A 13,870-nucleotide genomic window follows, 5' to 3' on the forward strand; every position below is an offset into this window, starting at 1 on the left:
TGTGTGTGTGTGTGTGTGTGTGTGTGAGTGTGTGTGTGTGAGTGTCTGTGTGTGTGTGTGTGTGTGTGTGTGTCAGTGTCTGTGTGTGTGTCATATCCAGCAGTTAGGCCATTCCTCATCAGGCCTGTGGGAGTTTCAGTAGATGTGTCTCATTAATTTGTGTAATCAGGTTGATTTGTCTGGAGGTCTCTGAGGGAGGGCAGAGGTGCGGGTCTGCAGGAGTAAACATAAGGCATTATGTTGCATTGAGGACAAGGAAAACTTAATGGTTTTCTATAAGCAAAATAGGATTTCAGATTTGTTGCCTTTGTGGGTGAAATATGAACTGGAGATGTTTTGGCAGGACCTCTTTTTCATGTTCAGGAGATGTTTTCATTTTTAAAGTACAACGCCAGTGTTAATTCATCAGTGTGCATTTGCTGTAGAGCTCCTCATGCTGTAATGCCAAGTGCATTTATATTTACAGACACGCAGGACTCTGGGCTCATCTCCTGTCTGTCTGTCTCTCTCAGAGTGAGAGCGAGGGAATGAAAGTGACAGGAAAGAGAGACGAGGACCCCTGCCTTCACACATGACATGTGTAATTAACTCATAGCGGCTCTAATCGCATCTGCACTGAGAGAGAGGAAGCAGAGCTTTGTGAAATGCTAATTTATATGTAACGATAACTCTTTGAATGACCTATTAAATGTACTTTATTGCTATGTACTCTCACTGCTTTCATAACTTTAGAGTTCATACATGTTAGTGAGAAGTGTCAACCTCTCTCTCTCCGGCTCTGTCTGTCTGTCAGTTCATGAATTGCTCTGTTTTCCCAGGGAAAACAATTATCGTATGATTACAGAACCCGTTAAATCTAATTTGGAGATTTGTGTCTTATAGTCCATATTTGTTGGCTTTGAGTTATATGCTAGTGTACTAAATGAAATATTTTCTAAATTTTTGTCAACTTAACTAAGAAAAGCGACTAAAGGACAAGGCTAAGATACCTTGTTGTGACTAAATTCTAAAGTACACCAGACAAGCAGTGGACTGCTATTCGTAGGCCATTATCTGCCAAAATTCTTATGCAAATGAGGAAGCTAATAGTAAGTTTGATTTGATATACTCGTTTACTTACAAAATTACAATTATTCAATCAATTAGTGTTTAAACCCCACCCACATCTCAACATCCAATCAACAACTGATGCATAGAACCAAGACTCCACCTTTAACTTTTTCTTTAAGGTTCTTTATATGTAGTAGGGGTGTAACGGTTCGCAAAATTCACGGTTCGTTTCGATACGACACAGTGGTGTCATGGTTCGGTGAAATATTGCGAGCCAATGGACATCACACACAAGCAACGTGCAAACTTTGCGCAAGAGTTACGTCGGTGAAGTCTTAATCTCAATCAATTCACTATATGCAGAAAGTGAAAGTAAAAACGGAATGACGGAGTAATGACAGAGCTTTCGGCATCTGACGTATTCTCTCAGAGACGACAAGACGAATCTACTTCAACATATGCTGATAATGGTATATAGCTAACTGTTTTCATTTATTCCCTTAATATTTCTAATATTACATAGTGACAAAAAAAATGAGAAGAAACATATTTCATGTTAAACAGGTTGTTTTTGAAAGTCGGTGCTTGAAATAAAAGCTTATTTCATTGATTTTTATTGATGACTGCAGTGTTAATATTTTAATTATAGGTTTATAATTCATTGTATAATGACCTGTTTAAAAAAAAACAACATTATAATTGAGGAGTAAATAACCTAATCTTTTGTTATCCTCGCAGCACGTCAGTTATTTGGTAATTATTGCGGGGCAAATTAATTGTAATTTTAATTTAATAGGCCTAATAAAAGTAACTTCATAATAATAATAATAATAATAATAGGCCTAGGCCTAGGCCTAATAAAAATAAGAATGTAACAGGCCTACATTAATTGGAAATGCCAAATATCTTAATATTGCCAACAATTGATGTTTTTACATACGATGATACAAGATCATCGTTTTTCGACGCACAGTCCCAGCAAGGGGAGGTTATCGCGGGGGAGACAGTGCGTTGCCTGTTCGTTTGGGCTGTCTTGTTGAGTGCAGTGGCACTGAGAACATCATATTTCACACACTTTAAATAGTTTTATTTTCCAAATGTAATAGGATTAGTCCAACGAATCGTTCGGTTTGTAATGCGCACCGAACTGAAAGCCTCGTAAGTATATATATATATATATATATATATATATACTTGCCAATTGCATGGTCGACCAAATATCGGCCTTGGAAGCATATTGGTCAACCACTAACTTAAATTTTATAAGAACAAAACAAGTTTAATAATGAATGAATGAATAAATGAATGAATGAATTCAATTCAATTCAAAAGCTTTATTATCTGTCCCCAATGGGGTAGAAAATTGTCTTTAGACAAAAGGCTCAAACACACAAACAATACAAATAATCATCACAGCAACACATTACATACAGTATATTAAAAAAAAACACACAACTATATTAATACATAATAAATTCATTTTAAGATCCTATTTAAAATACCAATCGCGGTTGGAATGAAGGTCTTCTTATACTTGGCCCTTTTCACTAAAGGCACCAGTAGCGGCTCCTGACCTTAAATTTAGGTGGGGCAGATTCTGGGTCATAGCGCTATATGAAAAACATGTTGTAATCTTTATATTCTAATCTCTGAACACATGGGGACACAATTTTGGCAGATATGCCCTTGCGTTATCCTGTGGGTGGCACGCTAATGTTGATTGACACGCTCGAAGTAATGTTACATGCATAAAATGCTGTATAATAAATGCCTGGCTTAAAATAGTATTTATCACCTCCAAATGTTGATTTAGAATGTTACAAGTTGTGGAGCAATTCGGGTGAGGAAAGTCAATCATATGTCTATTCTCAGAATAAACAAAACAAACACAACAGAACCATATAAAAGCTATTCAAGTGAGCACATTCAAACTAAAGGATTTTTACTTTGTTCATTTGATCCACTACTGCACATAGAAAAAAAAAACAGACATGCCAACTAGTTCCTGACCTGATGCAGACACATAGCTGAAGCGGATTGATATCGTCTTGGTGGAGCGAGGTTCACGTAAGGTAACGTGAAAATAAGCGGGGGAGTCTCAAATCTGCCCCAATGGCTCTCAATTAGAGCACGCTGCAGTTTCCCTTTTCGCCACAGATTTACGTTGCAAAATTGTGGGGTGCTGTTGAGCTCGGGAGGTCTCAGGCACCGTCTGTCCCGCTTAGTATCATGCATACATGCCTGTTAAAGCCATGCGTGGGATTTTAATATATACTGCTTACTTTACGACTTAAAATAGTCTAGAAAATCCGAAAAATATGTTGCTGAATGCTGAACACATTTACAATTTATAATTGATTCAGTTTATATAGAGGTCTATGTTTTGGATGGAAATTTTGGTGGGGCTCTGCCCATATAGACGAGCCGCGCTGCCAGAAGTAACTGCACTTTATACCGTCTGCCAGAAGTAAGTAACTGGAAAGAACTATACAGGGGATGAGAAGAGTCTCCCACAATAATAGAGGCTTTCCTTTTTAATGCCACAGTAAAAAGATCAGAAAGAGGTGTTTGTCTCTCACCAACTATTTTACTCGCCACATTTATAATCCTTAAAAAAGTTTGTTTTTGCTTTTAACAGAAAGAGAGTTGAACCAGGATACAATATTAAAAGTAAGAAAAGTAAGAATGAATGAATGAATGAATGAATGAATGAAAATAATAATTCAAGATGTCAGACAAGCCAAGAGACATGTTGATGGTATTTAAATCATTCAATACTGAAGGGTATCAAAAACAGTAGTTTTGTGTAATTAAAAGTAAGACTATGTATTATGTTTGTTATAGGTCTATTAGAGTATTCTGCCAGCTAACTCAAACTGGAGTGAAAATGTGAAATGTAATTCCCTCTTCTCTGTCCTCAGAGCCCATGCGTCCTCTCAGAGGACTGACGGCGTCGGAGATTCAGTCCCGTCAGCTGCTGCTGCAGTGGGAGCCGGTGGGCTACAACCTGACGCGCTGTCACACGTACTCACTGTCCCTCTGCTACCGCTACTCCACGGCCGCAGGGGGCGGAGCCGGCGGGAATAACGCCACGGTGAGGGAGTGTCTGTCGGTGGAGCGGAACACCTCCCGCTTCACGCTCCGGGACCTGCCTCCGTTCCACGCCGTTCACGTGCGGCTGGCGCTGGCCAATCCTGAGGGCAAGAAAGAGAGCCGAGAGGTCACCTTCCAGACCGAGGAAGACAGTGAGTATTCATTCATTCATTCCTTCATTCATTCATTCATTCATTCATTCACGCAGTGATGTTATGGGAATTACTGTACCTTTTTCTAACACTTTTCATTAAACTTTTATATATAATGCATTGTAAAAGTATTTTAAATTGTGCATTAAGTGTGCCTTCTAATGCACCTTATAATGTATTGTATAATCTCATGAATAATTATAAACAGTTATTATACATTATAATATATAATAGTCATTGTTACACCTTTGGAAAATATAATGCAGTAAAACATGGCTAACAGCCGATTTCAGATTTTCAAAAAAAATTGCAAATACAATAATGCATTGTAACTTTGGTTACAATTATTTATGAAAAGGTGTTACGCATTATAACTTATATCATGAATACCTTTGTAGTGCATTATAGTCTTCAAGTAAAGTGTAACTAGATTGTTTTGCATTATGGTGCCTTAAAAATCTTTGAAAACAGTTTTTTTTTTCACTACATCTACTATAATAACATTACAACTCCTCACTCCTTGATTTTGTATAATTTAAGTTACATAATCAATAATTTCGACATTTTAACTGTGAAAACCAGCTTTTAGCATGCGGGGGAACATTAACATTATTAAATCAAGCACTAAATGAACAGACCTTGTGCAGATGCATTCATAGAGGTTTTAATGAGTCAGTATTGTCTTGATTGAAAGCGCCATCATTTTCATTTCAAGGACTGTTTTGGTAAACTCATAACACAATGTATCCATTAGTGTTTAAGAACCGTTTTCTGCAGAACAAACTCTCAAACAGCTCAGTGAGTGTTTTCACTTCTGATAAAGAATCACATTAGTATACGCCATATCTGCATGTTGTTCGTAAACTCTCTGAGTTTGATTACATTTTCATTTACCCGGAGGTGTTTTTTTTTTTTTTTTTTGCACGGGTCAGTAGCCATAACCCATCCATCTTTGCAAAGACCTGTATTTATCTGAGCGATTATGATGTGGCGACTGCAGCAGGGCCCAGTTTGCCCGCAGTGCTCAAACCCCAATTATAGCAACAACACAAATATTGACTCACAGAACACCACGCTTCAGCATAATTAAATGGAAGATCATACTTGTAAATGGAAGTATATGAAAAATGAATAAGCTAAGGCCACCAGCAAAATGGAATAAAGTTTTTTGGCTTATTTTTGCATTTTTTATTTACGCCGTGTGTCGGGCGGCGCGGATTTACATTCTCATGCAAATGCTTTAAGATGAAACCCTCAGAGGTCAAGTGAAAACCTCCCCATCTGAAAAATGAACACGGCTCAGAATGAATGCTCGCCAATTTTTCATTTTCTGAAATTAAAAACATATTTTCTGTTGGTTTATTGTACAGCGATAGAGCTTGTTTGTGTTTGATGTGTTTGGTTAATTGGACACAACAGTTAATGAATGAATTAATTCGTCTGTAAAGCGTCTGTAGTTGGGAAATGCATGGAAAGTAAAGCTTTTTTGGTTAGATTCTGAAAGCTCGTGGACGACTCATTTTTACTACCGCTCTAGTCAGTGTTGACTTTATCTCAGCACATGCCATGCAGCATCAGCAGTCTTCTGCCAACTCCAGCGCTGTCAGAGACGCTTCAAAAAACACTCACGTCCCAGTTATGTAGAAGCCACAGTACCAAAATTGTTTACTGTACAAAATGAAATATCCCTTAAAAAGTGTTAGCGCTGGCGTGAACTGCATAAGCCAAACAATATGCCCAATTTATAAAATAACATATGCTGAATAAGAACATTTGACAGTTTTGTAAATGCACAAACAGCATTTACAGTCGTCAGAGTTTTGCAGCCAATAATTGAACACACAAAACAATAAAACATAATCAACAATTTGATTCAACTCAAAATACATCACATACCGTTTAATTCGATTGGATGCATTTTGACATCAACAGCAAAAGATATGGGAAGCGTTTTCTTCTCTCTTTTAAAAGTTGACAAGCTTATTTAATTTGTTATTTAGCATTGTTTTCTGGTTGCACTTTTATTTTACGGTACATGCACTTACAGTCCACTTCCCCAAGAAGGTACTAAGTAATATAAGGTAACTACAATTTATAATTTGCTGCTTATTGATAGTTCGTAAGGTAGTTGTTAAGTTTAGGTGTGGATTAAGGGATCTAAAATATGGTCATGTAGAATAAGACATTAATATGTGCTTTATTAGTACTAATAAACAGCCAATATGCTAGTAACATGCATGCTAATAAGCAACTAGTTATTAGTGAGAATTGGTCCTTAAAATAAACAACAACAACAATAATAATAATCAACTAAAATCATGTGATCTGTGACTAGTTTGCACAGACACTACGTCTAGATTTCAGTGATTCTTTTGATTCCATTAGCAAGGTAGTACTTCTGTGGAAAGGGGGGAAAGAGTAGACAATATGTCCTTAATTGCAATCATGCCTTGAACTGAGTTTGTCTGAGAGCCGTCTGTGAAAAAAAAAAAAGCCTCGTGTGGCATATTCCACTTTTTTCAAATAGCTGGCATTGATGCATTTTCACAGTAATATCAGTTGCTGTGTGCCACATAACAAACATCTATAGGTGCTGTCTACATTCACCTGCGTTTATGTTGTATGCTTAGGCCAATAATTGCTTTTCGCAGTTATATTTGTATCAAAAGAACCAATTTTGCACTAGTTCTAAATTCCCATCTGTGTTTGCATGAGGGAAATCATCTTTCCTTAACACTTCTGCCCCCTTTTCTCAACGCTATCCACGTCTCTGCATTTGAATACTGCAGTCAGTCTTTCTATAGCTCGTAGCATTCACTATCGCCTAAGTTTTCCAAACTTTCGATCCCTAATGAGATGACTCCAGCCTGTAGCCATGCTGGATGACTGTGGCCTGGTTGGAAGTTAGATCCCTTTTTCTCTCTTAAAAATGAGTCTAGCACATTGATGTATCTCTTTCTCTCTGTCTCTCTTTTGCAATCTGCCCTATTTCTTCCATACGGTGTGTTGGTAAAGAAGACAAATCGTCTGCCGTGGCGTCTACCGCTGCGCTCAGATATGAGATGTGTCTGTGGTCTCTTCCCCTCTCTTGTAGTCTGGGTGTCATCTCACCTCCACCTGTGGCATCTCCACCTTCATCTCAGCTGCGTCTGATACTCTGTGTTTAGTAAGATTGATCTGACCGTACTCTATGATCTGACTCTTTCCTCGTGTTTCCTACAGTCCCAGGAGGCATTGCACCCGAATCTTTGACCTTCACCCCATTGGACGATATGATCTTTCTGAAGTGGGAGGAGCCGCTGGAGCCCAATGGTCTGATCACGCAGTATGAGGTACTGTAGTGTGTGTTATTATTTACAAGGCATTGTAAATGGAAAAATGGAAACTAACAAAACATAAGGCTAAATAACTGGTGCATATCAATGTAATATTTAGCATTTAAATACATCTGAAGTGGTGTTTATACCATTTAAAAATATATGATTTATATGTTTTAATGTGACACAGAGACAATGTAGATATATTTAAATATATCATCAAAAAGACCCATTACTACCCTTGTGAAAAAGACTTTAGTATTTAAACACATTACTTGTTTCGGAAATAATATATTAAAAGACTGAATGTAAGGTTTGTGGACACTTAATTGCAAGCTATTTGCATTAAAATGAAAATGTATTGTATGTTATATATTAAATGCAATTAGCTTACTTTGAGTGCTTTTTGACTCACTTAAGTAGGAGTTAATTATATATTTGGTTACACTTTATTTCGATAGTCCACTTTAGACATTCTATTAACTATAAGTAACTTTGTAACTACATGTCAACTAATTCTCATTAATTTGCAACTAGATGTCTACTAACTCTCAGAGTAGACTGTTAGGGTAGGTTTAGGGTTAGTAGAATAAGTTGACAAAGAAAGTGTTAGAAGATATTAAGCAGACAGTCTACTAATACTCTACTAACTGCTAGTTGACATGTAGTTGCAAAGTTACTTACTGTTAATAGAATGTCTAAAGTGGACTATCGAAATAAAGTGTTACCATATATTTTTATCTAATATCATAAATATTTTTGTATTGTCTTTGAAATGTGGTAACAATTAAATTGGTAAATCAAGTATACTATTATTGGTAAATTAATTTTACTTTCATGTGATTTTCTTTTGAAACTTGCATGCGATGTTTATAAATGTGCAGTATTTGTAGTTACGCGTTTGTAAAGAAGTTGCAACTTAGCTCATTTTAATTATAGTAACTTCAAATGTAATATTGAATAACACACGACAGTTTACATTATAATCAAATACTTTACATGTGCTTCATGCAGTATGTTAGTCAAAACAAGTGCACTTCTTTAAAGCATGACAAAAGATTTTTAAAACATGATTTAATTTGACATGATTACAAAGTGCACTTTTTAAAGATGTTTTTAAGTGTTAAGAAACAGTCATCAAAGTGAGTTCTCTTTAAGTACACTTAAGTGGCCTTTACTTTCATTCATTTGATATTATCTGCAAGCACAGTAAAAAAAACAAAAAAACAGATTTGAAGTACACTACAAGTGCCAATTCAGTACAGTTAAGTGCACTTCATTTTCACATGGGTATTTGCAGACAAAGCCTTGTTGGTGTTTTCCAATATGTGTGTGTGTGTCTGTGTGTGTGGAGAGAGGTCTGACTGCACTGTGAAATGCTGCTCCCCCCCCCTTGTTAGATATTGAATTGCAATGTTAATGAAAGGGGCAAATATTGGTGCAATGTTGTGAAAAAAGATTCAGGGACACATTGTACTGATGACGCACAGCTTATGCCGCATTTGAATCAGTTGAGTGAGGCATATTTTAGTTTAGCTGTAATGCAGAATCACATGTTCAGACAGAATTTGAATTTGGCTGGGTAGAGATTGGTTGAGGGGATTGTCTAAACTTTCCGGGTTTGTTTTTGTCCCTCGTCCTCCCTCTCAGTCAGCAGTCATTAGCGTGTGTAAACTCTCACTCTCACTTTTCACAGAGTCTAGGTGTTCTTATGCTAATCATGTTGTAGTTCATTCTCCAGGCTTTAATTAGTCGGGGACAAACATAATTGCTTATTTGCCTCGCAGAGACTGTCGGATGGGGCGATTGTGTTTAAGTGCTTTAGTCTGGTAATATTTCACTGCTCAGCTGTCAGCATGAACACATGTAAGCGTCTGCTTACGCTCCGCGCTCGTTTGGGAGTGACGTGTGTAGCTTTACTTCACTCTGCTGTTCGTTCTCTTGATGGATTTGGTAATGATTTCTCAATGGGGGATATGCTGCCCCAGCATTTTCATAAAAAGTAGTTTCAAACTGGAGCGTGTAATTTGTGTTGATGGATCTTGAGAGGGATAATGAAGTATCGCTGCACAGCTAAATTCTGCAGATTGGTCATTAATGTTGTTTCAGAGCAGTAGTTCTAACCAAACCAAACAGTGAGTGCTATTTGAACAATCGTCTTTAAAAAGTGACTTTTCTTTAAATCGTCTTTAAGAAGTTTTTCTTTCTTTTCTTTTCTTTTCTTTTTTTTTCTTAAAAAAATGTTCATCTTATATTGTTAGAGAACTACAAAAAAGCCATATAAAATGTAACACAACCACATTATGAATAATATTATTATGAATATTGTTATGAATAATATTATTATCATCATCATCATCATCATTATTATTATTATTATCATTATTATTATTATTATTATTATTATTATTATTGTTGTTGTTGTTGTTGTTTCCCCATCCTTTGTAATTTCATCCTTAATATCCTTATGCAGAGTTTTTCTGACCCTTTATTTCTGAGGGTTCATGGCCTCCAACAAAAAAAAATATTTCATAGAAATGGGAAATTAGACATAATCAATTCATAATAATTTAAAGCTTTTTTGGGGCACTCTTGAATAGGAAGCTACTGCTTTTATTTATTTATTCATTTATTTACTTGAACAGGGAGCTACTGTATTTCAATGAGAGGTTCATGGTTTCATGGTATGTCAAATTTATGTTTCACGTCTACAAAAGTTAAAAGTTATCATTGGTACTTAAATCAGCTCCTTCAGCCGTAATGTGATCGTTAGTTTTAATGGATTGGTGGCTCAGATGAAAACCAAAGAGAGAGAAAGCTGGGTTGTGCACCAACTGAATTGAGAATTGATTTAAATTCAAATTCAGTTCTAGAATCAAAGTTGACCTGACATAGTGAATATTATACAAAATTGCAGTTTGGTTGGAGTGTAAGGAAAATTAATCAGAATTCAAACAAATTTAAAACATGCAACTTTTAATTAAAAGCAGAGACACATTTAATATTTTCTTGATAAAGGCTTGTTTGAAAGTTAAAGAAAGTTTTTTTTTTAAAATTGACATTTTAGGTTTATTTATTATAGACAGAGAAAACAATAGATTGATATGATTCAATATGTCAGTTTTTCTGCATCAAACTGGAACAGCCTCTACTTCGGATGACTCTTTATGATGTAAATAGAGAGGATAAACGTTGTTTAAGCCTTCTTGCAAGTTCTTGTGCAATATTCATTTTATTAAATTTTTCATCTGAGTTAATTATGAGTCACACTTTGTACAGTAGATGGCTTCCCTGACTTCCCTGAAGAGTATTGCAGATTCTTCAAACAGTTTGTAGTTGACACAGTAATTTTAAATCAGAAGTGTAAACTACCAGTGCTAAAATAGGGGATTTCATTACACCTTGAAGTGTTTATATGTTTCTGTAGGGATGCCATTCAGGTCTGAAGCTCAACATCAGAGACAGAAACATTTAACTGGTCTAAAACAAATGATGTACATTTTCTTACATAATTTTTCAAATGCATATATCTGAGAAATATTATTTTATTGTTTATCACGTTTCTAATGGCAAGTTAATCCTTTTCCAGCCCTTTCACCCTGCTCAAGTTAGGTATGGCTTTATTAGTAGACAATTTATTATATTCAGCTGGGCTGGATTCTTCACAATTTCTTCACAGACATGCGGAGTAGGAATTTCGTAAATTTGCTGCTTGTGTTACCAATTAGTCCCTTTATATAAGCTTTGATAGCCACCCATCTAGTCAAAAAAAAAATATTTTCTCGACAAATTTGAGGAATTTTACATTGTGTAGACATAAACTTTAATGTGTGATATGACTAGGTTTGCCCCTGACTCAAAATGTTTCTAGTCGACTAATAGTTGTTCATTTAAACTAGGGCTGTCAGTTTAATGTGTTAACTTAATTAATTAGTTATGAAAAAATAACGCGATTAAAAATATTTTAACGCAGTTAAGGCACTGGCCCCGCCCCCAGACCTGTACGTCATCTTGCATTTCATACAGTTGACAGTTGACAAATATGATGCAGGGCAACAACCCCATAAATGCAGTTATGCCCTAAAATTCAAGATATTGGTGCAAAAAATGCCCCTGTATGAGTTTTTGTGTCAAATTTATATCATACGATAAGCGATATCACACGAGCAGCGAGAGCAATATCAGACGAGTGCTGTTTATGTCCGAATACCACGAGTGCAAATGTGATTTTACACAACAGTTCAGTAAATAAGAAAATGGTATTGCGTTATATTTTAAACACAATATTACGTGGTTTTGCTCAATTTTGCAAATAATATATTTTACCTTTAAAGTCATGGCAGAATTGTTCTGCGTCTCCGAGCAACACAGCGGTGTTTAGTTTCTGAATGAATCCATGTTTTGAATGAATCGGGTGAACCAATCGATGTTTCAAAGACCCATTCATAGAGAGACCCGTTTACTTCATTCCTGAATGAATCAGCCATTTGAACGAATTAATGACTCATAAAGACATTTACCACCACCTGTTGGCAGATTTATTTCTTATTTTTAGATAAAAATAATAATAAAAACATTAAAGGGGTCATATGATGTTTTTTTAAAGATCATTATTTTGTGTATTTGGTGTAACAGAATATGTTGACATGCTTTAATGTTCAAAAAACACATTATTTTTCAAATACTGTACATTATTGTAGGTCCTCTATGCCCCGCCTCTCTCAAACACTTCGTTTTCTACAAAGTCCCTCCTTCTGACAAGCGCAGTCTGCTCTGATTGGCCAGCTGACCCAGTGCATTGTGATTGGCCGAACACCGCAAGCACTCGTCTGAAATGTAATGCCCCTTACCATAACCGCGAGTTTCAGCTTTCAAAATAAATGTAAAGACAGTAAATAATGTCATTAGACTTCAGCTTTTGTAAAGACAGTAAATAATGTCATTAGTTTTACCATCAGTTCAAGCCCGAAAGGGGAACAAGGGGAACAGACAGACACAGTGAGGAAGCTGGTTTGTGTTTGCAGTACACAAGCCACGGTTAAGACAGCTGACGTGCTATGATTTCTGACACCCAGCTCACTCTCCTGTGATGTGACCCTGTTCCCCACACACACACACACACACGACGCGATACTCTACACGGCGCAAAACTCCGCATTTGAACAGTCAATAGCAAATACTTAAACTAATAACAAAACAGTAGCTGATTCAGAAGCGCCAGATTGTCATAGCAAAGTCAGAATTACCTCCTCTCCTAGGTTCACGAAACGGTCGTCCATAAAATGCATTGCTGTTCTGTTGTAAGTAATCTTAAAGATTCCTAAATGCATCTACTTCCGGAAGGCCAAATAAAGTGCTTTTGCTTTCGCCTAGAAACACACAGCATCTCCCTGACATAGCTGCTTCAACACTAACTGCGTTACTGAAACCACGCCTTCTTTCTTTGCATGCACATTTGGGCGCATTATGCAAATATTCCCACATAGTGACCTAGATATGTGGGGGCGTGTTAGAACGAGCCGTTTTAGGGGGGCGTGGCAGAGTCTTAACTTTGATAAAGAATATCTCTTTGGTTTTGAGACTTTAGTCTTTGCAACTTCAGGGATCTTATCTATGCACAATCAGCTTGTAACACTCCAAAGAGAAAGGAAAACTTGAAAACGCATCATATGACCCCTTTAAATTAACATGAAAAGAAACCTAAAATGCTTATAGCCTGCAAATATTCACCTGTGACACATATTGTAAATGTGGTTAGATGTTGCATGACAACCAAACAGCAACGTACAGTCTGATATAGATGATTGTTTGCTCCTTTTTTCTTGCTGGTTTCCTTTATCAGATGCTTTGTAATTGGTGTATTATCACTTTTATCACTCTACTGTTCCATGACATTGGAATGGAAACTTAGTTCTGTGTAGTATTTCTGCATTCCAGTATCCCTATACTAATATTACAATTTCAAAAAAAAATAGTACATGATTTATTTCTTGTTGTTTTCTTGGTCGTGCGCCATTGGTTTTTGGACTTTCATGATTGCCCTATTGTGGTATTATATGAAATTATCACTTTTCAAAATGACTATAATTCCAAAGAAAGTTTTTTTTTTACATTATAACAATTAACAAATAAATAACATAATTAATATTATGTAGTTAGTAAATGTAACGTTGACTACTTTGTTGTTGTTGTTGTTATTATTATTATTATATACTTGCACACACGCCCACCCCTCAAAAGGCTGAAACCACAGAGCCC

General features: G+C 36.2%; 1 protein-coding gene across 1 annotated transcript in view; it reads left to right on the forward strand.

Annotated features, from left to right (window-relative positions):
• Window positions 1-13,870, forward strand: part of LOC107708701 (receptor-type tyrosine-protein phosphatase U-like) — a 266,276-nt gene that overhangs the window by 170,773 nt on the left and 81,633 nt on the right. The window contains exons 8-9 of the mRNA XM_016513005.1: window positions 3,972-4,295; window positions 7,518-7,627. Coding sequence (XP_016368491.1) covers window positions 3,972-4,295; window positions 7,518-7,627 — 434 coding nt within the window. The remainder of the gene's footprint in view (window positions 1-3,971; window positions 4,296-7,517; window positions 7,628-13,870) is intronic.

Source organism: Sinocyclocheilus rhinocerous, unplaced genomic scaffold (genome assembly GCF_001515625.1).
Source record: "Sinocyclocheilus rhinocerous isolate Xijiao unplaced genomic scaffold, SAMN03320098_v1.1 scaffold54, whole genome shotgun sequence".
NCBI lineage: Eukaryota > Metazoa > Chordata > Actinopteri > Cypriniformes > Cyprinidae > Sinocyclocheilus > Sinocyclocheilus rhinocerous.